Source organism: Mustelus asterias, chromosome 4, assembly GCF_964213995.1.
Source record: "Mustelus asterias chromosome 4, sMusAst1.hap1.1, whole genome shotgun sequence".
Taxonomy (NCBI): Eukaryota; Metazoa; Chordata; class Chondrichthyes; order Carcharhiniformes; family Triakidae; genus Mustelus; species Mustelus asterias.
In genome coordinates this window covers 100279466-100305551 of record NC_135804.1, presented here as the reverse complement: position 1 = coordinate 100305551, position 26086 = coordinate 100279466, and the positions used below count along the sequence as shown (strand labels likewise).

Genomic DNA, 26086 nt, shown 5'->3' with positions numbered 1-26086 from the left:
TGGCCCTGGTGTGACCACCCGATGATAGCTCTTGTCTATCACCTCCTCATTCCCCCTTAACAATCTAAGATCCTCGAGCTGCAGTTCCAGTTCTTTAATCCGGTCCCTCAGGAATCGCAACTTGACACCCCTCACAGATGTGAATGTCCGGGAGGGCAGGTGCCTCCAGGACCTCCCATATCCTACACTGGGAACAACACACTGGCTTCACACTCATATTTGACCCTTTTTACCAAGGTACCCAGAGAAAAGTAAATAAGAATTAAAAACTAAGAATTAAAACTCACCCCTGCTCGCCCTTTCCTCGAAGCCCTGTGAGCCAAAGCCCTTACAGCTCACACTCTGCTTCCCACTCCCTCCGCTGCCCTTAAGGTGGTGTGAGCTGCCTTCTTGAACTGCTGCAATCCACAAGGTGCAAGTATACCCACAGTACTTTTAGGGAGTGCCAAGATTTTGACCCAGTGACAGTGAAGAAATGGTGATATATTTCCAAGTCAGGATGGTGAGTGGCCTGGAGGGGAACCTCCAGATGGTGGTATCGTGAGGTATCTGTCGCTCTTGTTTTTCTAGATGGCAGTGGTCATGGATTTGGAAGGTGCTGCCTAAGGAACCTTGGCGCATTCCTGCAGTGCATCTTGTAGATGGTATACATGGCTGCACTGTACTTTGGTGAAGGGACTGAATGTTTGTGAAGGGGGTTGGAATCAAACACATTGTTCTGTCCTGGATGGTGTTGAGGTTCTTGAGTGTTGTTGGAGCTGCACTCATTCAGGCAAGTGGAGAGTACTCCATTTCACTTCTGTAAAAGAGGTTGCACTGCTCCATATACAACATTGTTTTTATTATTTTAAAGTTTATTTATTTAGTGTCATAGGTAGGCTTACATTAAGACTGCAATGAAGTTGCTGTGAAAATCCCCTAGTCGCCACATTCCTGCGCCTGTTTGGGTACACTGAGGGAGAGTTCAGCATGGCCAATGCACCTAGCCAGCACGTCTTTTGGAGTGTGGGAGGAAACTGGAGCACCCGGAGGAGAAACACGCAGACACGGGGAGAACATGCAAACTCTACACAGACAGTGACCCAAGCTGGGAATCAAACCTGGGTCCCTGGCACTGTGCTCACCACTGTGCCACCCATTGCATCAATGGACAGAGCATCACGTCAGCTTAGGACACACAATTTAAGTAGACAATTTCAGGTGTATCAAAGCTTCCCTTAGTCTTCCCTAATCTGAGCCACCAACTGAAGTCATATATTCAGATTAATTAAATATGGCCTGGGGAGTCAGGAATAAATGAACCTGCTTAAGAAACACTCAGTTTTTACATGAATAACCAGCTCCAGTCTCACATGTAGATATTTGTATTAAAAAAATCAGGAGCAAAATTCCTGATTTTAATACCTCTAACCTACTTCAATGTCTAGTTTCTTTGACTGCAGATAATACTAGACACCATAGAGAAAAGCAACAAGACTGGAGCATTTTAGTGCAGCTTTCTGCTGATCATTATTTAAAGAAAACCAAAAAGAGTATTTTTGAGACTCAGTTTAGTTGAAAGATGCACATGTATAGCAATGGATTTATCAGTTGCAAATTAACTAATCTCAACCAGGATCATGACAGATGTTACACAACCAGCCTCAGTGGTTGGTACTCGGGCTTGGTGAAGGAGAAACTAAGATGGATCCCATGTTCCTGTACCCTACAATCTGTAACCCGTTTTCTTATGCTGGATATCATGTCTCAAAATTAGGTGAACACACCAGGCTCTTAGGAGTTCTACTTTACATGAATATCCTATTCACCATTTATTCTCACATGAAACATGCCTAATTGAACAAGATACTTGAAGATAACTAGTGTTAATTAAATCACATACCAGTATGGGATAACATCTTCAGGAGAAAAAAAATAAATAAGACAAGGGTATTATGGTTTGTGATACATGGTAGTGTACAAAATTAACCCAATAATTGCAGCACCCTTTCTAATGCTCTGATAAACAGAAACTGTATCAGTAATTTCCCTTCAGTAGTCAGTTTTCTTAATGCATAATTATCCTGCAGAATTAATGCAACTCGTGCAGTACTTCTCGACAACCAAATTGCAATCGCAAGAAAAATTCACTTGCATCGAACGCCAGCTCATAACCTGTAAATGGTTTCAATTTATTATTTTGATTAAAAATAACAGATTCTGGAATATTTCAGCAGTAGTTTAGAGGACAAGAAAATATATCTGCCTCAACTCAGGCAGATTCAGGAGGCAATTGCCATAATCTGTAAAATGAAAGATTTCACACATTTTAATTTTATTCCTGTCCTGCTGAAGAACAAATCCAGAATTGTTCAGTGAGCATTCCCCACGGAACAACCAATGCCTTTCAACCGAACTTAAGCAAGGCTAAAGTGTGTGTGTATACACAAGATGAAAGCACAAGTACTCTTATTAGCTATAAATGTGATCATACTCACCGTCCGATCTTCCAAATACATTGTTTTTGACAGGAAATCAATTCCAATTGTTGCCTGGAAACAAAACACCAGATTAGAAGGAAGCAAAAAATATCTATATTATAGGACAAGTGATAACAAATTATAATTTCACAAGTCTCAAAAGCAAACAGTTAGACTTTAGAAAAAGCTTTCCTCCTAGGGCAGATTCCCAGCGAAAATATTTGATTTAGAGTTGCCTGGTGCATTTAAAAAGGGAGCTGGATGATCACCTGTTGAAAAGTCAGTTGAAGAATACAGAAACATTAATGGTGCTGTATGACTCTTTTCCCCCTAGAAAATAAAGTTAGTGCAAAAAATGTAGACTTATACCCCTCTTCTGGATGCTACGAGTGCACTTAGAACTCCAAAATGGTCTCTGTGATGCAAATGCGCACTTCTGGGGTATATCATTTTGGACATTGGCAGGCACAGTGAATGGTGGTTGGAAATCCACATAATAGACAGATCATATAATCCATGTAAAATGTTGATTTGATAACATTTTGGAGTTCAGTTAGCAAGCCAATAGCCTCTCGACCTCAACTGAAATACACATTCAACAGCAGGAAAGACCCCCCACCAGTGATATTTAAAAAGTGTAATCGACTACTTATAGATTAGTTGCTTGTTCAATTCTTATGACAGTTGCTTTGGTCCACAAGTATTTGGTGCTTTATACCAATATTTAAAACTGCAGAAATCTAAAGGTGTGGTGCCGCAGGTGCTGATGAGTTGGCCCTGACTTGATGGCTTTTGCACAAACTAATTGTTCTTAAGACATGTGCATCATGGTAGGCATTCCCCTTGGAATACAACATGACTCAGAGAATGAACAGAAGGCAAACAGGGCAGGACCAGCTGCGAGAAAAAAGAGGAAAGAGGAGAACAACGACAAGGAGAAGCGTTCTCAGGAGGAAGCCCCTTTCCATCTGGGGTGTTTACGGAACAATTGTCCAATGTGAATCTCAGCGAGGAGAAATATGTAAGATGTCTGCTTTTCAACAAGGACAGCTTCAGTGAAACTGGCCAACTGCTGTAGCCACAACTACAACTTCAGAACAGGACATGGATCACATTCCAAGTGGCTGAGAATGTGACTGTGGCAAGTAAGTTTTTTTTGCAGGTGGCTCCTTCCTGGCTTTAGAGATATTTACAACATCTTGTTGTCTTGTCACCCACTGTTGCATATGGTAGGTCACTGAGTCACGATATGCAATGAAAGCCAACTACATTTCATTCTGTTTTGCCAGTTGGAGTGATCACGTTGCTTTGCACTTCCCTCACAAGGTGCAAGTGTTACTGACTACACACATTCATTTGCTGGTGATGCACATCAATTTTCTCTGTAGTGGAAAGAAAACCAATTATATTCTCTCCATGTCCAGTTGGTGCGTGATCATGGGCAGCAAATTATGCAGCCAATACTTAGTTCATTCACAATAGTCCATTGTGCCAGCTAAATTTGACCTAGCGCAGTAAATTGAAGAGTGGCTACAGGGTGAAAGGGGCTATTCAGCGATGGTATGGCTGACAAGCTTAGTACATAGCCAATGCAAGTGCAGCATGCATAAAATAGAACAAACATGCTGCCTCACAAAATGCAACAGAATAAAGTTCGTATTACACTGGAGGAGTGCTATAGTATTCAGAGCAGGAAAGATCTGTGGTGGTCCATGTCCTGCTGCACAACTTCACAATTAGGAGATAACTTTTGCCACCAGCTAACTGACGTACAGTTGAGCAGCAGGAGCATTGGGAGGGAGGGAGGAGGAACAGGTACTAAAGTTACAGGGAGGGAGGGAATAACCTAGACAGTCATTTATCAGATGGGCTGACCACGAAGAATTCATCCAGGTGTGATACAAGTAACCACAACCCCAATTCTCCATTCACCAATATTTTCACCTTACCTTTCCTGTCACCAAACATCTCAGCACTCATTTAGCCACGATACAAAAATAAATGCCTCCACAAAATAAACATTCTAAATCAAATGTATAAATTAAATAGCGCCATTGTGCCTACAAAATGCCTACTAATCACCCTTGAGAATTTCTTTAGTGCCCATCTTCTGTGTATTTGTCCACCCATCAAGCAGCTCTGGGTTTAGAAAGTCCAGCTATGGACTGCATCATCTTAGCATGGGTGGCAGAAGTCTGAGTCGGTTGGCAGGCAATAGGGGCAATGATGCATATGGCAGGAGGACAAATGCTGTCTGCATTTGTCCTCCTGTCATATGCAGAAAGAACAACAGGTTTGTGCTCTATGGAACCATTGCCACTTAAGAGTCATAGTCAAAGTCATACAGCCCATCGAGTCTGCACCAATAATAACCACCACTAAAGGCACGCTGATTCCATGTGCCTGCTCTTGTCCCACATTCTTGAATGTTATGATATTTCAAGGGTTCATCCAAATATTTTTAAAAGTTGAGATTTCTGGTCCTTCTACTACCTTCCCAGGCAGTACATTCCAGATTCCCACCACCCTCAGTGAAAAAGTTTTATCTCAAATCTCCTCTGAATCTCTGCCCCTAAACCTAAAACTATGCCCTCTCGTGATTGACCCTTTAACCAAGAGGAACAGCTGCTCCCTACTCACCTTGTCCATACCCCTCAATCATGTCCCCTCTTGGCCTTCTCTGCACTGAAGGAAACAATTCAAGCCTTTATAGTTTCTCCTTGTAGCTCAAATCCTATTCACATGCTCTGCCAACTTCAGGGATCTGTGAATAAGTACCCCAAGATCTATCAGTTCCTCTGAGCTTCCCAGTGTCCTGCCATTCGTTAAATACTTCCTCGTCTTGTTTCTTCTTCCAAAGTGCATCATCCCACACTTAGGGTTAAATATCATCTGCCACTGCTTTGTCCACCTGACCAATCCATCTATATCTTCCTATAAACTACAATCATCTTCATCACTATTAACCACCCTACCAATCTTGGTATTGTCTGCAAACTTGCTTAACATTCCCCCCACATTTTCATCAATATCATTTATGTATATAACAAACAAAAGGATCTCTGTATTGATCCCTGTGGCACACCACTGGACTCTGGCCTCCAGTCACTCAAACAGCCTCCTACCACTATCCTGTGTGTCATATCACTAAGCCAGTTTCTATTCATCTCATCAAGTTTCCTTGAAATCCATTTGCTTTAACTTTTGCAATCAGTCTCCCATGTGGGACCTTGTCAAAAACTTTGCTAAAATCAAAAAAAAAACTACAAAGAACAAACAGGCCCTATGGCCCACCATGCCTGCACCGATCACGTTGTCCTATCTAGACCAACTGCCTGTATCCCTCTATTCCCCACCTGTTCATGTATCTATGCAGATAAGTCTTGAATATCACTAACATGTTTGCCTCAACCATCTCACTTGGCAGTGCAATCCAGGCCCTCACCACCCTCTGTGTAAAATAACATCTCCCACACATCTCTAATGAACCTTTCCCCCTCTTTACCTCGAACTTGTACCCCCATGTAATTGTCATTTCTGCCCTGGGAGAAAGCTTCTAACTGGTCTCCTCATCTATGCCCCTCAATTTTATAAACTTCTATCAGGTCGCCTTTCAGCCTCCATCTTTCCAGGGAGAACAATCCCAGTTTATTCAATCTCTTTTCAAAGCTAATAACCTCCATACCAGGCAACATCCTGGTAAAACGTTTCTGTACTCCCTCCAAAGCCTCCACATCCTTCTGGTAATGTGGCGACCAGAATTGGACACAGTATTCCAAATGTGGTCTAACAAACGTTTTATATAACTGTAACAATTTCCCAACTTTTATACTCGATGGCCCGGCCGACGAAGGCAAGCATGCCATATGCTTTCATCACCACCTTTTCCACCTGTGCTGCCACTTTTAAGGATCTGTGGACCTGTACTCCCGGATCTCTGTGTCTATGCTCCTGATGGTTCTGCCATTTATTTTATGTCTCCCACCTGAATTGGATCTACCAAAATGCATCACCTCGCATTTGTCTGGATTAAATTCCATGTGCCATTTCTCAGCCCAATTTTTCAATCAATATCCTGCTGTATTCTCTGACAATCTTCATCACTATCCGCAACGCCAGCAATCTTAGTATCATCCGCAAACTTGCTAATCAGACAAGCTATGTTTTCTTCCAAGTGATTTATATATATATATTACAACAGCAGAGATCCCAGCACTGATCCTTGCAGAACATTGGAGAATGCTTACCTGAAGATCAGAGGCTGAATGAAGGGCATTTAGCCTCTGATCTTCGGGTAAGCGTTCTCCAAGGTGGCCTTCACGACACACGACAGCGCAGAGTCGCTGAGCAGAAACTAATAGCCAAGTTCCGCACACATGAGGACGGCCTAAACTGGGATGTTGGCTTTATGTCACACTATCAGTAACCCCACAGCTTGCCTCCTGGACTTGCAGAATCTCACTGGCTGTCCTGTCTGGAGACAATACCTTTAACCTGTGCTTAATGCTCCCTCCACTCACATTGTCTGTATCTTTAAGACCTGGTTGGTTGTAGAGATTTGCATTCTAACCTGTTTGAGAGCAGATTTCCACTCCATCTGACGAAGGAGCAGCGCTCCGAAAGCTAATGGCATTTGCTACCAAATAAACCTGTTGGACTTTAACCTGTTGTTAAAACTCTTACTGTGTTTACCCCAGTCCAACACCGGCATCTCCACATCATGACTTCTATGGCCAAGCCAGTTCTGAATCCATTTAGCTAGTTCACCCTCGATACTGCGCGATTTAACCTTTTGCACCAGCCTGCCATGAGGAACTTGTCAAATGCTTTACTAACGTCCATGCAGACAACATCCACGGCTCTTCCTTCAATCATTCTTGTCATCTTCTCAAAAAACTCAATCAAATTAGAGAGATGTGACTTCCCTCGTACAAAATCATGCTGTCGTTAATAAGACCATTCAGTTCCAAATGTGTATAGATCCTATACCTAAGAATTATCTCCAACAATTTCAAGATCACTGATATCAAGCGCATTGACCTATAATTACTCAGGTTATCCTGACTACCCAACTGAACTTCCTTCATCCACAAACTTGATCACTTTTTCGAAAAACCCTAACAAATTTGTTAGGCATGACCTCCTTTTGACAAAGCTATGCTGACTATCAAAAACAAAGAACAAAGAAAATTACAGCACAGGAACAGGCCCTTCAGCTCTCCAAGCCTGCACCGACCATGCTGCCAGAGTCATAGAATCAGAGATTTACAGCATGGAAACAGGCCCTTCAGCCCAACTTGTCCATGCCGCCCTTATTTTTTTTAAAACCTCCAAGCTAATCCCAATTGCCCACATTTGGCCCATATCCCTCTATACCCATGTAACTATCTAAATGCTTTTTAAAAGATAAAATTGTACCCGCCTCTACCACCACCTCTGGCAGCTTGTTCCAGACACTCACCACCCTATGTGAGAAAAAATTGCCCCTCTGGACACTTTTGTATCTCCCCTCTGGACACTTTTGTATCTCCCCTCTCACCTTAAACCTATGCCCTCTAGCTTTAGACTCCCCTACCTTTGGGAAAAGATATTGACTATCTACCTTGTCTATGCCCCTCATTATTTTATAGACCTCTAAGGTCACCCCTCAGCCTCCTACACGCCAGAAAAAAAAGTCCCAGTCTATTTAGCCTCTCCTTATAACTCAATCCATCAAGTCCCGGTAGCATCCTAGTAAATTTTTCCTGTACTCTTTCTAGTTTATCATCCTTTCTATAATAGGGTGACCAGATTTGCACACAGTATTCCAAGTGTGGCCTTACAAATGTCTTGTACAACTTCAACAAGACGTCCCAACTCCTGTATTCAATGTTCTGACTGATGAAACCAAGCATGCCAAATGCCTTCTTCACCACTCTGTCCACCTGTGACTCCACTTTCAAGGAACTATGAACATGTACCCCTAGATCTCTTTGTTCTGCCCAACTGAACTAAAATCCCCAACTCTTCCGGGGATCATATCCCTCTATTCCATCCTATTCATGTATCTGTCCAGATGCCCCTTAAAAGTCACTATCGTATCTGCTTCCACTACCACCCCCGGCAGTGAGCTCCAGGCACCCACTACCCCGTGTAAAAAAAAAACTTGCCTCATACATCTCCTTTAAACCTTGCCCCTCGCACCTTAAACTTATGCCCCCTAGTAACTGACTCTTCCACCCTGGGAAAAAACTTCTGACTATCCACTCTGCCCATGCCCCTCAATCTTGTGGACTTCTATCAGGTCGCCCCTCAACCTCCGTCATTCCAGTGAGAATAAACCAAGTTTCTCCAACCTCTTTTCATAGCTAATGCACTCCATACTAGGCAACATCCTGGTAAATCTTTTCTGTACCCTCTCCAAAGCCTCCACATCCTTCTGATAGTGTGGCGACCAGAATTGAACACTATATTCCAAGTGTGGCCTAATTCTATAAAGCTGCATGCAACATGACTTGCCAATTTTTAAACTCAATGCCCTGGCCAATGAAGGCAAGCATGCCGTATGCCTTCTTGACTACGTTCTCCAGCTGCGTTGCCACTTTCAGTGACCTGTGTACCTGTACACCCAGATTCCTCTGCCTATCAATACTCTTAAGGGTTCTGCCATTTACTGTATGTTTCCTATCTTTATTAGACCTTTATTAGGCATTACCTCATTTGTCTGGATTAAACTCCATCTGCCATCTCTCCGCTCAAGTCTCCAACCGCTCTATATCCTGCTGTATCCTCCGACGGTCCTCATCGCTATCCGCAAATCCACCAACCTGTGTCGTCCGCAAACTTACTAATCAAACCAGCTACATTTTCCTCCAAATCATTTATATATATATTGCAAACAGCAAAGATCCCAGCACTGATGCCGGAGGAACACCACTTGTCACAGCTCTCCACTACTACCCTGTCTTCTATGACCGAGTAAGAAGTTTAACAACACCAGGTTAAAGTCCAACAGGTTTATTTGGTAGCAAAAGCCACACAAGCTTTCGAGGCTCTGAGCCCCTTCTTCAGGTGAGTGGGAATTCTGTTCACAAACAGAACTTATAAGACACAGACTCAATTTACATGAATAATGGTTGGAATGCGAATACTTACAACTAATCCAGTCTTTAAGAAACAAAACAATGGGAGTGGAGAGAGCATCAAGACAGGCTAAAAAGATGTGTATTGTCTCCAGACAAGACAGCCAGTGAAACTCTGCAGGTCCACGCAACTGTGGGAGTTACAAATAGTGTGACATAAATTCTGATTCTAGGATCGCATGATAAAGACTCAGGAGGAAAAAAGCAGAAATATTTATGTGAAATAGTGTGACATAAACCCAATATCCCGGTTGAGGCCGTCCTTGTGTGTGCGGAACCTGGCTATCAGTTTCTGCTCCGCGACTCTGCGCTGTCGTGTGTCGCGAAGGCCGCCTTGGAGAACGCTTACCCGAATATCAGAGGCCGAATGCCCGTGACCGCTGAAGTGCTCCCCAACAGGAAGAGAACAGTCTTGCCTGGTGATTGTCGAGCGGTGTTCATTCATCCGTTGTCGCAGCGTCTGCATAGTTTCCCCAATGTACCATGCCTCGGGACATCCTTTCTTGCAGCGTATCAGGTAGACAACGTTGGCCGAGTTGCAAGAGTATGTACCGTGTACCTGGTGGATGGTGTTCTCACGTGAGATGATGGCATCTGTGTCGATGATCCGGCACGTCTTGCAGAGGTTGCTGTGGCAGGGTTGTGTGGTGTCTTGGTCACTGTTCTCCTGAAGGCTGGGTAGTTTGCTGCGGACAATGGTCTGTTTGAGGTTGTGCGGTTGTTTGAAGGCAAGAAGTGGGGGTGTGGGGATGGCCTTGGCGAGATGTTCGTCTTCATCAATGACATGTTGAAGGCTCCGGAGGAGATGCCGTAGCTTCGCAGAGTCGCGGAGCAGAAACTGATAGCCAGGTTCCGCACACACAAGGACGGCCTCAACCGGGATATTGGGTTTATGTCACACTATTTCACATAAATATTTCTGCTTTTTTCCTCCTGAGTCTTTATCATGCGATCCTAGAATCAGAATTTATGTCACACTATTTGTAACTCCCACAGTTGCGTGGACCTGCAGAGTTTCACTGGCTGTCTTGTCTGGAGACAATACACATCTTTTTAGCCTGTCTTGATGCTCTCTCCACTCCCATTGTTTTGTTTCTTAAAGACTGGATTAGTTGTAAGTATTCGCATTCCAACCATTATTCATGTAAATTGAGTCTGTGTCTTATAAGTTCTGTTTGTGAACAGAATTCCCACTCACCTGAAGAAGGGGCTCAGAGCCTCGAAAGCTTGTGTGGCTTTTGCTACCAAATAAACCTGTTGGACTTTAACCTGGTGTTGTTAAACTTCTTACTGTGTTTACCCCAGTCCAACGCCGGCATCTCCACATCATGACTATCTATGACCGAGTCAGTTCTGTATCCATCTTGCCAGCTCACCTCTGATCTCGTGCAATTTCACCTTCTGTACGAATCTGCCCATGAGGGACCTTGTCAAAGGCCTTACTGAAGTCAGCGTAGACAACATCCACTGCCCTCTCTCAATCATCTTCGTCACTTCCTTGAAAAACTCGATCTACTGAGGCACGACCTCCCCTTCACAAATCCATGTTGCCTCTCGCTAATACGTCCACTTATTTCTAAGTGGGAGTAAATCCTGTCTCGAAGAATCTTCTCCAATAATTTCCCTACTACTGACATAAGGCTCATCATCCTGTAATTATCTGGATTATCCTTCCTACCCTTCTTAAACAAAGGAACAACACTGGCTATTCTCCAATCCTCTGGGACCTCCCCTGTAGCCAGTGAGGGTACAAAGGTTTCTCTCAAGGTCTCAGCAATTTTCCCCCTTGCCCCTCTCAGTATTCTGGGGTATATCCCATCAGGCCCTGGAGACTTGTCTACCTTAATGTTTCTCAAGACCCCCAATACCACCTCCTTTTTGATCTCAACATGACTCAAACTATCTATTTACACAACCTTCCCTGGACTCATCATCCACTGAGTCCCTCTCTTTGCTGAATACTGATGCAAAGCACTCATTTAATATCGTGTCCATTTCTTCTGGCTCCCCACATAGATTCCCTCCATTGTCCTCGAGTGGGCCAACCCTCTCGCTCTTTATATATGTATAAAAAGCCTTGGGGTTTTCCTTAATCCTGCTGGCCGATGACTTTTCATGACCCCTTTTAGCCCTCCTTAATCCTTGCTCAAGTTTCTTTCTACTTTCCTTGTAGTCCACACTTGCTTTGTGTGTTCCCAGCCTCCTAACCTTGACAAATGCTTCCTTTTTCTCTCTGACTAGGCTCACAATATCGCTCATTATCCAAGGTTCCCAAAACTTGCCATACTTATCCTTCATCCTTAAAATGTGCCGATCCTGAATTCCTATCAACTTACACTTGAAAGTCTCCCACATCAAACATCTGCCCCAATCTACATTCTTCAGTTCCTGCCTAATATTGTTGTAATTAGCCTTCCCCCAATTTAGCAACTTCACTTGAGGACGGCACATCTTTATCCATCAGCATCTTAAAGCTTACTGAATTGTGGTCACTGTTCCCGAACTGCTCCCCTACTGAAACGTCACCCACCTGGCCGGGCTCATTCCCCAATACCAGGTCCAGTACGGCCCCTCCCCTAATTGGACTATCTACATAATGTTTCAAGACGACCTCCTAGATGCTGCTTACAAACTCTGCCCCATTCATGCCCCTAACAATAAGTGAGTTGCAGTCAAAATAGAGGAAGTTAAAATCTCCCACAACAACCCTGTTACTTTTACACCTTGCCAAAATCTGCCTACATATCTGTTCCTCTATCGTTTGCTGGCTGTTGGGCGGCCTATAGTAAAACCCCAACATTGTGATTACACTCTTCCTATTCCTTAGCTCTACCCATATTGCCTCGCTACATGAGCCTTCCGAGCTGTCCTCCCGCAGTACAGCTGGGATATTCTCCTTAGTAAGAAGTCTCACAACACCAGGTTAAAGTCTAACATGTTTATTTGGTAGCACAAGCTTTCGGAGCACTGCCCCATCATCAGGTGAGTGGGAGTTGTGTTCACAAACAGGGCATATATAGACACACTCAATTTACAAGATAATGGTTGGAATGCGAGTCTTACAGGTAATCCACATTAATATTCTCTTTAACCAGTAGTGCAATGCCCCCACCCCTTTTACAACCCCCTCTATTCCACCTGAAACATTTGTATCCTGGAACGTTAAGCTGCCAATCCTGTCCTTCCCTTAACCAAGTCTCTGTAATAGCAACATCATCATAGTTCCAAGTACTAATCCGCCTTACCTGTTACACTTCTCGCATTGAAACAAATGCACTTCAGTCCACCAGACCCTCTTTGATTAGCAACCATACTCTGCCTGCTCTGAGTCTTACTGGGCCTACAGTCTAGTTCCCCTTCAGTTAATTCGGTTATCCCACCCTGACTATGCCTTTTCAAGTGGATGTTAATTCTCTCCTTCAGAATTTTCTACAGTAGTTTTCCCTACCACTAACGTGATATTCACCGGTCTGTAATTTCCTGGTTCATCTCTACTACCCTTCTTGAAAAGCTGAACCACATGAGCCACCCTCCAGTCCACTAGCACATCGTCTGTGGCCAGAGAGGAAATAAAATTTGTGTCAGAGCCCTGCAATTTTCTGCCTTGTCTCCCACAGCAGCTTAGGATGCAATTCATCTGGGCCAGCCTGTCAGAGCCTCCAATACCACCCCAGTTCCTATGTTAAACTGTGCAAGTTCCTCAGTCTCTTTTCCTGAATTCTGTCGATATGTTCTCCTTTTCCTGAAAAGGAGAAGACCAAAGTGAAGTATTCAACACCCTTCCAATGTCCTGAGGTTTCACACACAGATTGCCCCCGGGACAATCCGAGTAATCAGTTGGAGGGCGGATTGCTGGACTGCTGCAAGAACCTTTTGTACACTGTAATTCACAGTTATGGTGACAACAGTCTGAGGTGTCACTGCAGCACTGCACAAAACTCCGTACCAAGTTGGTGCCAGATGCTTCAAGTTCCTTGACATTGACTTTTGGCTTACTAATGGACCAAGCATTTCTTTGTGCATACTCAATATTCTTCTTAGACTAAACCATTCAAATGCTCATCTATGTCCCCTTCGGTAGGACTCATGCATGACCTTAGCCTCCAGCATCTGGCACCTGGGCTATCCATGCCCTGGGCCATCCATGCCCTGGGCCTAGTGCCTCATAGTTCAATATCTGAGACGATGGCTGAGAGTCTGCAGCTGAATGATGTTGCATCTTTTTTCTTACTCTCTTCTCACTGTTCTTCCACAGGCTGGCCAAGTTGCACTTAAGAGTTTCCGAAAGGAAAAAGGCACAAAGGTAAGGCTGTGGTGTGGGCATTAGGTGGCAAGAAAAAGCAACTTATAAATCAGACAAGAATGTGGGATGAGGCGGAGGTGGGATGCAAGAAGGACTATTCCTTCTTGAGGATTTCAACCTCGCTTCTAGTCATGGCTGAGACCACGACTGGCACATCCTTTGAGGGGTTAGTATATTCAGATATGCTTTCAATCCTCTGGTTACGGGCTGCTTTCTGCAAGAGAGAAAGATCAGTGAGAGTGGGGTAATCTGATTGGCTGATATTGCTGTCATGGTTGAATAGTTGGTAGCATGTGCAAGCTCTGAGATGTAGGTGTGAAGCTGGGAGCAGTGCTAAACATGTGAAGGTGTACTGGAGCATATCAAAATCAGTTATGAGTTCTATGCCAGAGATTGTTGATAGGCGAGTAATGGAGGTATGAATTGAGAAGTATCTGAAGCTCGTGGTGCAGTTATATGGCATTTGAAGATGCATTCACTCACTTAACTCGTGCAAGATCACAACAACTTTTGGCACTGCAGCCAGATATTGGCCTGGTATCGACCTCCACGTCTCTCACTGACTTCTGAGCTTCTGCCTTGCAGATAAGACCATCTCATCTCCTCTCCAGCTCCACCAAATCCTTCAGCAGAATGTCTGAATATCTTGCAGACATCAAACCTTGTGCCATTCTCCAATATTTCCCTGGCTAGGGACACATCCTGCATGACTGCTAGTGGTTCCAGCTACAATGCACCTCACCTTTAAGCGGTGCATTATTTTAAGCGGTGTTAGTTATTCGCTAAATTGGTCCCTTGCTGACACATCCAATCAACAGGGATGGTTAATATTGGCTGAACACTGAAATCATTGAAATGATGAGGCAGCTTGAAGGTGGTCTGCTACCAGTGTCACAATAATTCTGCGTGGGTGAACCGTGCATCTTTATCCAAATTGCTATTTTTCATTGGGTCTTTATAAAAACATCCACCCGAATTTTCTGTTCACTGGTTGACAGCCACCAGCAATTTCTCAACTCTGGAGTCAGATACCTTCACATATTCAGCAATCCTCCCCAAACCTCTAATCATCTGTTCCCAAATTGTCAATTTTCCAAACATCGGCAGTTAACTCAAACAGGAACTGACCACTAAATTGTATCACAAATCAAAGCGTACTTAGAAATACAGAAGACCATGACCCAGAATTGAATCCATTTCACAGCACAGGAGATTTTAGGAAGAGGGTCAGGCCAACAAACTCCTTTTTTGGTTGACCCAAGTTCCATTATGCATCTTTGATTATATCCACATTCTCCAGAAAGTATGCAATATAAAAAAAGAGCTCAGTAGCAATAACAACATTTCATTAAGAGAACATGTCTTATGATTCAAAAATATTTCAAAAGTTATGACAACACAGTACTGGAATTGTAAATTTCCTTTAAAATTTTGGTTGAATCTTAGTGCCTATGCCTAAGGGAAATTGTGCAATCAATTGACCATATAGTGGTCTATACCATTCATACACTGATAAGCCGACAGACTTTGTGGTGTAAACGCTTCTCCTGGTCTCAACTACCCAATGAAAAATTCTCATGGTTAATCAAAATCGTAGGTTTGTCAAGAAACGTGTTTCTCCTTTTCTGTCTCCAACTCCCTTCAAGAAGTGTGTGCCTTCAATTCTGACCTCTTGCGCCTCCCTGACTTTCTTCATTCCACCAATGGTAGCCAGGCCTCCTGTTATCTTGGCCGAAGCTCTGGAATTTCCTTCTTAACTACGTCATCTCTTTCTAAAGACACTCCTTAAAACACATCTCTTGAACATAGCTATTGCTCACCTTTCCTATATCTCTTAAGGGTGGTTTGGTCAGATACCTCCACATATTCAGCAATCCTCCAATTTTAATGCCCCTATGAAGTACCATAGAATGTTTCACTACATTAAAGGTACTCAATAAATGCAAGTTGTGGCAGTTGCCCAATCTGTATTTAATCCCTTCACCATTGTAGTCAATATACCTGGATTAGCTAATATCACTATTTATCACAGTTAAGCTTTAGGTTCACCTTTTTGTAACCAGTAGGGGCAGTAAACAATTACCACCACAAAGCTTGAGACTTTTCACACCAACTGACACCAGTGACTGCTTTTCCATCCATCAGAGATCATTTTCTCTATCGCTCACAACTGAAAAGATTAAATCACATTTATGGACAAGCTTCTTGATACAAGTTAAATACATTATATTTTGTAAAATGGAAACAAGAATATCCTGACGATGGCACAATCACTGCTCACTTGCTAGGAAGGTGTGAAATCTACTCAGCTCTCTGCTGATACCACACAATAACAATCACCTCAACTCCATGCAATATATCCTGTAGTATCCTAATGGCCTACTCATAAGATTTGGACTTGGACATATCAGTTCCCTAAACCCTGCTGCTAATAAACTCAGCATACGAGCAGAGAAGCATTGCAAAACAGAGCACAGTCACTTAGAACAGTTTTGCATTAAGAGACACTGGCCTGTGTTACTCACCTGGTAAGTGTTGTCGAAACTGTCATACATAAACCTGGTTATCAGTGATGTCTTTCCAACTGCAATAAAAATGACATTCCTCAAATTAGCAAACATAGTTTATAGATTAAAAGGAAAATAACTCACATGAAAAGACACAAATATCACGCACAATTAAGGAAAACAGAGACAGCTTTCAGAACAGCCAGCAGTTTACTGACGAATAAATTGGCAGATAATTTCAGTTTCAATGGGAAAAAGTTTTTTTAAAAAAGGGTTGCGTGTAAAAGATTGCATAAAGCCATTGAAAGTCACAAGAAAAAATTCATATGGACTCCCAAGGGATTGAGGTAAATGATTATTTTGCACCAAGTTTCACTACTATGGGCAAAGCTGTATGGAAATGAATAATAAGACTAACAATGATTGCCTATGTAAAACCACTACTAATATCTTCTTTTGTAATGCTTGCTTTTAGCATTTGCTGAAATAGTAATATTTTAAAGGTTACAATATACAGCAATCGGATCTCAGTGCAACATTCCCCCATACAGTTGCATACACAACCCTATAAGTAAGCCTTCTTTGTGGAATGCTACCCTGTCCTCAGGAGAGCAACTAACCGAAGATGAATTCAAACCCAGGCTCCGACATGAAAGATTATTTTAATAAAAGATTTTATTCTACCTCGTCTACTGAGGTAGTATGGGCTGAGGTTAGAAACAGGAAAGGAGGGGTCACCCTGTTGGGAGTTTCCTATAGGCCTCTGAAACATTCCAGAGATGGAGAGAAAAGGATTGCAAAGATGATTCTGGATAGGAGCGAAAGTAACAGGGTAGTTGTTATGGGGGACTTTAACTTTACAAATATTGACTGGAGAAGCTATAGTTCGAGGACTTTAGATGGGTCAGTTTTAGTCTGTGTGCAGGAGGGTTTCCTGACACAGTATGTAGATGGGCCAACAAGAGGAGAGGCCACATTGGATTTGGTACTGGGTAATGAACCAGGCCAGGTGTTAGATTTGGAGGTAGGTGAACACTTTGGTGATAGTGACCACAATTCAGTTACAATTACTTTAGCGATGGAAAGGGATAGGTATATACCGCAGGGCAAGAGTTATAGCTGGGGGAAAGGAAATTATGATGCGATTAGGCAAGATTTAGGATGCATAGGATGTGGAAGGAAACTGCAGGGGATGGGCACAGTTGAAATGTGGAGCTTGTTCAAGGAACAGCTACTGCGTATACTTGATAAGTATGTACCTGTCAGGCAGGCAGGAAGTGGCCGAGCGAGGGAACCGTGGTTTACTAAAGAAGTTGAATCTCTTGTGAAGAGGAAGAAGGAGACTTGTGTAAAGATGAGACGTGAAGGCTCAGTTAGGGCGCTTGAGAGTTACAAGTTAGCCAGGAAGGACCTGAAGAGAGAGCCAAGAAGAGCCAGGAGGGGACATGAGAAGTCTTTGGCAGGTAGGATCAAGGAAAACCCTAAAGCTTTCTATAGGTATGTCAGGAATAAAAGAATGACTAGGGTAAGATTAGGGCCAGTCAAGGACAGTAGTGGGAAGTTGTGCGAAGAGATAGGAGAGACGCTAAATGGATATTTTTCGTCAGTATTCACACAGGAAAAAGACAATGTTGTCGAGGAGAATACTGAGATACAGGTTATTAGACTAGATGGGATTGAGGTTCATAAGGAGGTGGTGTTAGCAATTCTGGAAAGTGTGAAAATAGATAAGTCCCCAGGGCCAGATGAGATTTATCCGAGGATTCTCTGGGAGGCTAGGAAGGAGATTGTAGAGCCTTTGACTTTGATCTTTATGTCGTCATTGTCTACAGGAATAGTGCCAGAAGACTGGATAGCAAATGTTGTCCCCTTGTTCAAGAAGGGGAGTAGAGACAACCCTGGTAATTATAGACCAGTGAGCCTTACTTCTGTTGTGGGCAAAGTTTTGGAAAGAATAAGAGATAGGATTTATAATCATCTAGAAAGGAATAATTTGATTAGGGATAGTCAACACGGTTTTGTGAAGGGTAGGTCGTGCCTCACAAACCTTATTGAGTTCTTTGAGAAGGTGACCAAAGAGGTGGATAAGGATAAAGCAGTTGATGTGGTGTACATGGATTTTAGTAAAGCATTTGATAAGGTTCCCCACGGTAAGCTATTGCAGAAGATAGGGAGGCATGGGATTGAGGATGATTTAGCGGCTTGGATCAGGAATTGGCTAGCTGTAAGAAGACAGAGGGTGGTGGTTGATGGGAAATGTTCATCCTGGAATTCAGTTACTAGTGGTGTACTGCAAGGATTTGTTTTGGGGCCACTGCCATTTGTCATTTTTATAAATGACCTGGATGAGGGTGTAGAAGGATGGGTTAGTAAATTTGCGAATGACACTAAAGTCGGTGGAGTTGTGGACAGTGCGGAAGGATGTTGCAGGTTACAGAGGGACATAGATAAGCTGCAGAGCTGGGCTGAGGGGTGGCAAATGGAGTTTAATGCGGAAAAGTGTGAGGTGATTCACTTTGGAAAGAGTAACAGGAATACAGAGTACTGGGCTAATGGCAAGATACTTGGTAGTGTGGATGAGCAGAGATATCTTGGTGTCCATGTGCATAGATCCCTGAAAGTTGGCACCCAGGTTGATAGGGTTGTTAAGAAGGTGTACGGTGTGTTAGCTTTTTTTGGTAGAGGGATTGAGTTTCGGAGCCATGATATCATGTTGCAGCTGTACAAAACTCTGGTGCGGCCGCACTTGGAGTATTGCGTACAGTTCTGGTCGCCGCATTATAGGATGTGGAAGCATTGGAAAGGGTGCAGAGGAGATTTACCAGGATGTTGCTTGGTATGGTGGGAAGGTCTTATGAGGAAAGGCTGAGGGACTTGATGCTGCTTTCGTTAGACAGAAGAAGGTTAAGAGGTGACTTAATAGAGGCGTACAAGACGATCAGAGGATTAGATAGGGTGGACAGTGAGACCCTTTTTCCTCGGATGGTGATGGCTAGCACGAGGGGACATAGCTTTAAATTGAGGGGTGATAGATATAGGACAGATGTCAGAGGTAGGTTCTTTACTCAGGAGAGTAGTAAGGGCGTGGAATGCCCTGCCTGCAACAGTAGTGGACTTGCCAACATTAAGGGCATTTAAATGGTCATTGGATAAACATATGGATGATATTGGAATAGTGTAGGTTAGATGGGCTTTAGATTGGTTTCACAGGTTGGCGCAACATCGAGGGCTGAAGGGCCTGTACTGCGCTGTAATGTTCTATGTTCTATGATTATCAAGCTGAGTTTACACAGTATTCAGAATTAGTTTAACCAACTGCATGATCAAAAATCAAATACATTATTCTCTGTTTTCTATGTGGACTGAAGAAATGTTCCAGCACAGGTATTTACATGAAGTGATAGTAAGAAAAACAGTGAACTGCATGGGTTTTGTTTTTAGAACATCCTTGAATCCTGACAAATTTAAAAAAAGATAAAAAACAGATTTTTTTCTTTAGACAGAGAGCTCAAAACCTCCTTATTGAAATTCAATACAACAGCGTGGAGCATGTTGGCAAATAATCACCCATGAAAGAATTCACTACTGTTGTGCCATTTGGTGTTTGACTGGAAAATGGAAGATGAAATTACACTGAAAAATGGATATACATCCAGGAAGAAGCTCTCCATGTCTGATCAATACATTTTAGTAAAATTAACGTGGTGAGTCAGATTTCATACAATGGCCACTTCAACTTTGAAAAAAATCAATTATGGATTTGGGGTTGTCTTTGGAGGAGGATTTGTACTTTAACACTAGGGTGAAGCACTGCATACATGCATATTGTGCAACATTAAGAGTTTAAGAGTAATTTTTCCAGTAATAAATTGATAATATAGTGAATTTATTGAATTAGTCTGACTGCACCAATGGTGCGACTCAACTGTTCAGACAAAATTATTGATCAATCTGAAATACTACATTTAAGTCAATAATCAAATAGAAAATTAGCAATGAGTCGTGCTGGCCTCTGATTGCATAGTGACAGTGGCAAATGGAAGACCAGAATTTAATCTCAGTCCATTCTTGTGGCCACCCAATCAAACTATTAAAATGTTACCACATGCAACAAAACTTGTTCTCCAAAACTTGAGGTCAAGCATTTCCAGAAGCCATTAACTAAATCGAATGACATGGATTTGGATGCAGGGGCACAATATCAAAATTTACAGGCAATTTAAAAATAGTGAGATTAACCTTTTTTAAAAAAAGGACTGAAAATGACTGTCATTAGAAAAGTGGATAGATGGATGTCAAATAAAATCCAAATCAGAAAAAGAGATGAGACTGAGCTCTGGGGTGCAGAGGGATTTGGCTGTCCTGGTGCATAAATTACAAATGGCTAGTTTGCAGTTACAGGAAGCAATTAGGAAAGCTAACAATATTATTGTTTATTGTGAGGGGAATTGAATACAAAAGTAGGGAGGTTATGCTTCAGTAGTACTGGGCATTGGCGACACCACAACTGCAGTACTATCTACAGTAATGATCTCTTTATTTAAAGGAAGGATCTAATGCATTGGAAGTAGTTCAGAGAAGGTTTACCAGACTAATGTCTGGAATGGGCAGGTTGTCCCATGAGGAAAGATTGGACGGACTAGGATTTTATCAGCTGGTGTTTAGAAGATCAAGAGGAGACTTGGTTGAAGTATATTTGATCATAAAGGGTCTTGATGGAGGTGGATGGGAAGAGAATATTTCCCCTTGTGAGAGAATCTAGAACTGGGGGTCACTGTTTAAAAATAAGGGGTTATCCATTTAAGACAGAAATAAGAACTTTTTTCTCGGAGGGTCATAAATTTTTGGAACTCTCTTCCGAGTCTGAATATCTTCAAGGCAGTGGTAGATAGATTCTTGATGAGCAGATTTTATCAGGTGTAGATAGGGAACGTGGGAGTTGGGGCTGTAATCAGATCAGCCATGATCTTATTGAATCGTGGAGCAGGCTCGAAGTGGTGACTGACCTACTCCTGCTCCAAATTCATGGGTTTGTACACATTTTGGGAGGAATAAGCAAGCAGAGAAACTATACACTAAATGGTAAAACATTTTTTAAAAATTAGAACAGACACTAAAGGGATTCAGATATACAAGTCCTGAAAACACGAGCAATTTGATGAAGCTATGCAAAAATTGCATACGATGCTATAGCTTTAAAAAATAGCATTGAAAGTTCCAATCTAATTCTACCTTTGCAGCATTAACTAATTACATCAGTCCGATTCATAAAAACACAACTGACACTGTAACCCTGCAGTTCCTGAAATAAAAAATAGGATCATGAAGTACTGACCCAACAATTAGTTGTTCAAAAATTGTTTTTAAGAAATTCCTTTTAACACGAGACAGTTTTAGTTCAAGAAAAATTAAATTCTCATCAAGCACCTGGACAGCACAGAGACTAGTTTGTGAAGACTGGGCACAGGCATAATATTTCTTTCCTGCAACTGATGTCACAGTGTAGCTATGAGGAAGTCTCATTACCTCAACCAAGATTTCCACGTAAATTAATTCATCCAGGTATCAAAAATCAAATTAAAATATTACTTAAACAAAAATAAAGCAAATTTTTCCAGAACACATTACTAATGATCAGAGTCCAACGTTTCCCATTGAAGTCTGTCATTGTTCTTCAGAGTATAAATACTGTTGATTGAAAGAAACAAATTGTGCAGTAGTGGTGGGTTTTAATTGGAATATAGGTCTACAAATAGTCAGTGCAAGTGGCATGATGCATAACAGTACATATTTTGCATGCCTATAGGACCATTATCAGTGTTATCCATAAACCAGTGGGCATACAATTCTTGAGAGAATAACCTGTAATTACAAGGAAATAGGCACGGTTGGGGAGATGGGTGGGGAAAAGTAACACAACCTGCTGCTTTCAGCATTCCAGGCAGGGCTAAAGTTTGGATGACTAAACACAATCTCAGATTTGTGCAGAAGGAAAAATAATCTCTTTTAAAAAATGTCTCTGCAATTTGGAACAAAGAAAATTCCATGTATTCAGTTTACACACATGCGGGATATTGTAAGCCATACAACTCATTGTTTTAGGAAAGATGTGTCACAAATGCAATGTAAAACTAATTGCATTGCCCTGTTTTCATTTCATAGCCCTGTATCTTGCTCAGTTTCACTACTGATCCCTTAAAAAACACAAGAAACATGAGGGGTAATTGAAACTATCGGGATGAGGCCTTAGAGAAAGCAAATGAGGAAGAGTAGTTACCGAAATCTAACTCCACCAGGTATTAAGCTTCCTGTGGACATCAAAAGTTTTCCCTTGGTCCAGTTAAACAGTGACGATCAGATAGATAAATCATACCAGAGAAAATGGCAAGATAGAAGAGCTGGTTTGAAACCTTGCTGTGCTGCCCCCGAAGGAACAAAGTTCTGCACGAAGTAAGTGAAGCAATACCATTTCTCAAAATCAATTAATCCTCCAACCTGGAAATAAAGGCTTCCATAAAGAAACTCATGAATGGGCTGCCCCCAACTAAAGTCCGACATCAGTTGACATTTAATACATAGGGGCAAAAGATCTTACTCAAAAATGAGAAGGATGGACTAATAATCCCAATTTAGAAAGGCAAATACAGCAAAATCTTCTTTGTTGAAAGCTGCAATAGGAATACCTTCCTGTGAAGTGAAGATGACTACAAAGTGGACTTTACCTTGGAGAATTCTGCAAGTCAAAGCATGAATGGCACTAAGCTAAATTCAGAAGATTTCACTGACTTTAAATACAACAACATCGCCATTCTTGTGGCAATACCAGAAATAATAAACTTGGCAGTAATTATCCTCAAAGAATGAGGGTAGGTTCTGAGCCCAATAGGCAGGACGCCAAAGTACATCATAATGGAGATTTAAATTCCCTTTCCACCACTTTTGAACACCAAAACCACAGTTACCTGTAATGTTGTTCAGTTTGAAGTTTTGTACCCAAAACATCAGCTGTCTAATATTTGCTCAATTAATCCTGCTTGACCTGTCAATTATGACATTTTCTGCTCGTGTTAGCTCTTTATCCAAATTGGAGGGGATACTGAAGTGCTACCCAAGGGATTACACCTCAACATACATAGCCAACAGGAAAACTGTTTACAGACTGATCAGTTAACTATGTAAAATAATAAATCAGTGCAACATAATGAAAAAGGACATCTTTTTGTGCTCTTCACACATAAGATTCCTAAATAGTGCATGCTTATGCAGCAATGCAAGATCCTAACAAGTCAGCAATAAGAGTTGCCCCTAAATACACAAAGGATCCTTGCCAACAGGGATAGGGAAGAAACGACAAATTGAAAGATTAAGCAGCATTCCTACAATAACGAAGATGTCCTAATGACTTTATTAAAGTATACAAGATCATGAATGGTCATGTTAAGGTGGATGTGGAAAGGGTATTGCCTCTTGTTGGCGAGTCCAAAACTAGGGAGTACTATTTTAAAATTAGGAGTTGCCCTTCAACTTTGGAACTCGGTCTTTGATGGCAGTGGAAGCAGGATCATTGAATATTTTTAAGTCAGAGGTAGATTGATCCCCTTGCTTCACAAGAATCTAAGGATATTCTAGATGGACATGTGGAACTCAAAACAAACAGATTGGCCATGACTTTATTGAATGCCAGAACAGGCTAGTGGGGCCTGAATAGCCAACTATAGTTGGCTATTCAGGAACAATTACTGTTCCTATTTGTGTGTTCAGCTTGAAAGGGCAATAGTTGGGAAAAGACAAAGGGGCTAATTGAGATAACCAAGAATGAAATGACAGAAAATATCCCAAATTAAGGAGATGAGCACACAGGGATCCAATCTTCTCCAAAGTGGCTCTAGCAAATCTCCCTGCCAGGATATTTGAGCTGCTTCACAGCTCCAGGGACCTGGGTTCGATTCCTGGCTTGGGTCACTGTCTGTGAAGTTTGCACATTCTCCTCGTGTCTGCGTGGGTTTCCTCTGGGTGCTCCAGTTTCCTCCCACAGTCCAAAGATGTGCGGGTTAGGTTGATTGGCTATGCTAAAAAAATTGCCCTTAGTGTCCTGAGATGTGTAGGTTAGAAGGATTAGTGGGAAATATGTAGGGATATGGGGGTAGAGCCTGGGTGGGATTGTGGTCGGTGCAGACTCGATGGGCCGAATGGCCTCTTTCTGTACTGTAGGGTTTCTATGATTTCTATGAAATCTACAGAAGACAGATTCCAATGGACAACACTTTGATATTCAAGGGAGGATAGTCCAATTTTACATATTTACTCAATAGAAACCACAAACACGTTCCTCTAGAAGGAGCTTGGGGCTTGTGTGCTGAGGCTAACTCATCTTCCATCTTACTAAGTGCCAGATCACTGTCAGCCATTCTTACAACTTTTTTCCTCTGCCACAAATCCATCTGACAATTAAATCCTGCATCAGTTGCAACCCGGAAACTTCTAAAGATGAAGATTTCTAGAGACATGGCTAATAGGGCATACATACACTGGACCCGTTTTAAGATTTTTCATTAATTCAAAAAAGAGTAAAATACACCAAGCCCCATTTTAAGGAAGCCCCCCCTGAAGGATGAAAGGTGGAAAGTCCCAAACAATTGGAAGAGGCGAGGATGAATCCGAATACTAGCCACCGAAAATAAGCAACGTAGGTAGAGAAATGAAAAGAAAGAAGGGTGAGCCCGGGGTAAAGGGTCTCTGAAGCAGGTTGCTGAGCCTGATGTTTTTTTTTGGAAGAGGAGGGCGGGGGGAGGAGGGGGGTTGGGGAACTAGGCGTCTCCTTCAGCGAGGTCATTGCTCCCGGATCCGAGGCTGGATGGGGGAGTCTTGCTGCCCCCTCCCCTCCCCTCCCAACTCAGTCACAGTAACAGGGCCTGTGGCAGTCAGAGCGGAGGAGACCGCGGCCTCAGGGCCTGGCTGCAAGGCCCCGGATGGCCCTGCTTGCCGCAAGCCAGCTTGTGCTGACGACGCAGCCCCGGGGGGGGGGCCCACTGCCGGGCCTGGCGCCGGCCACTCACCGCTCTGTTCGCCCAGGAAGACGAGCTTGAACTTGCGCAGTGGATTTCCGAACTCTCCGCCGCCGCCAGACATTATGATGGTGCTAAAAAGCGAGAGAGAAGGGGAAAGAGCGAGCGAGGACCGTCCGACCAGCAAGGCCCACCCGTCACCGCAGCAACAAATGCGTCACTTCCGCCAGCCCCGCCCCTGCCTGTCAGGTTGCTGGGCGACTGTCACAGGTCACCTGACCGACTGGCTGGTGCTATGGAGTGAGCTGGAAAATCTCAGCAGGTCTGGCAGCATCTGTAAGGAGAGAAAAGAGCTGACATTTCAAAGGGGCATCTGCACTCGAAACGTCAGCCCTTTTCCCTCCTTACAGATGCTGCCAGACCTGCTGAGATTTCCCAGCATTTTCTCTTTTTTGGATTCAGATTCAGATTCCAGCATCCACAGTAATTTGCTTTTATCTTGGAGTTAGCTTGTGGTCGCAGAGGTTTACAGCATGGAAACAGGCCCTTCGGCCCAATTTTTAACGACTAAACCAGTCCCAAATGCCCGCGTTTGGCTTATATCCCTCTATACCCATCTTACCCATGTAAAGTTTATTTATTAGTCACAAGGAAGCCTTAAATTACACTGCAATGAAATTACTGTGAAATT

At 42.7% G+C, this 26086-nt stretch overlaps 1 protein-coding gene across 2 annotated transcripts in view; it reads right to left on the bottom strand.

Moving 5' to 3' along the window:
• Positions 1-25602, bottom strand: part of rab41 (RAB41, member RAS oncogene family) — a 48416-nt gene extending 22814 nt beyond the window's left edge. For both annotated transcript variants that reach the window (XM_078211468.1, XM_078211467.1), the window contains exons 1-3: positions 25447-25602; positions 16409-16467; positions 2478-2531 (exon numbers count right to left, since the gene is read on the bottom strand). In XM_078211468.1, the coding sequence (XP_078067594.1) occupies positions 2478-2531; positions 16409-16467; positions 25447-25519 (186 nt within the window). In that variant the 5' untranslated portion in view covers positions 25520-25602. The remainder of the gene's footprint in view (positions 1-2477; positions 2532-16408; positions 16468-25446) is intronic.
• Between the last annotated feature and the right edge of the window lie 484 nt (positions 25603-26086).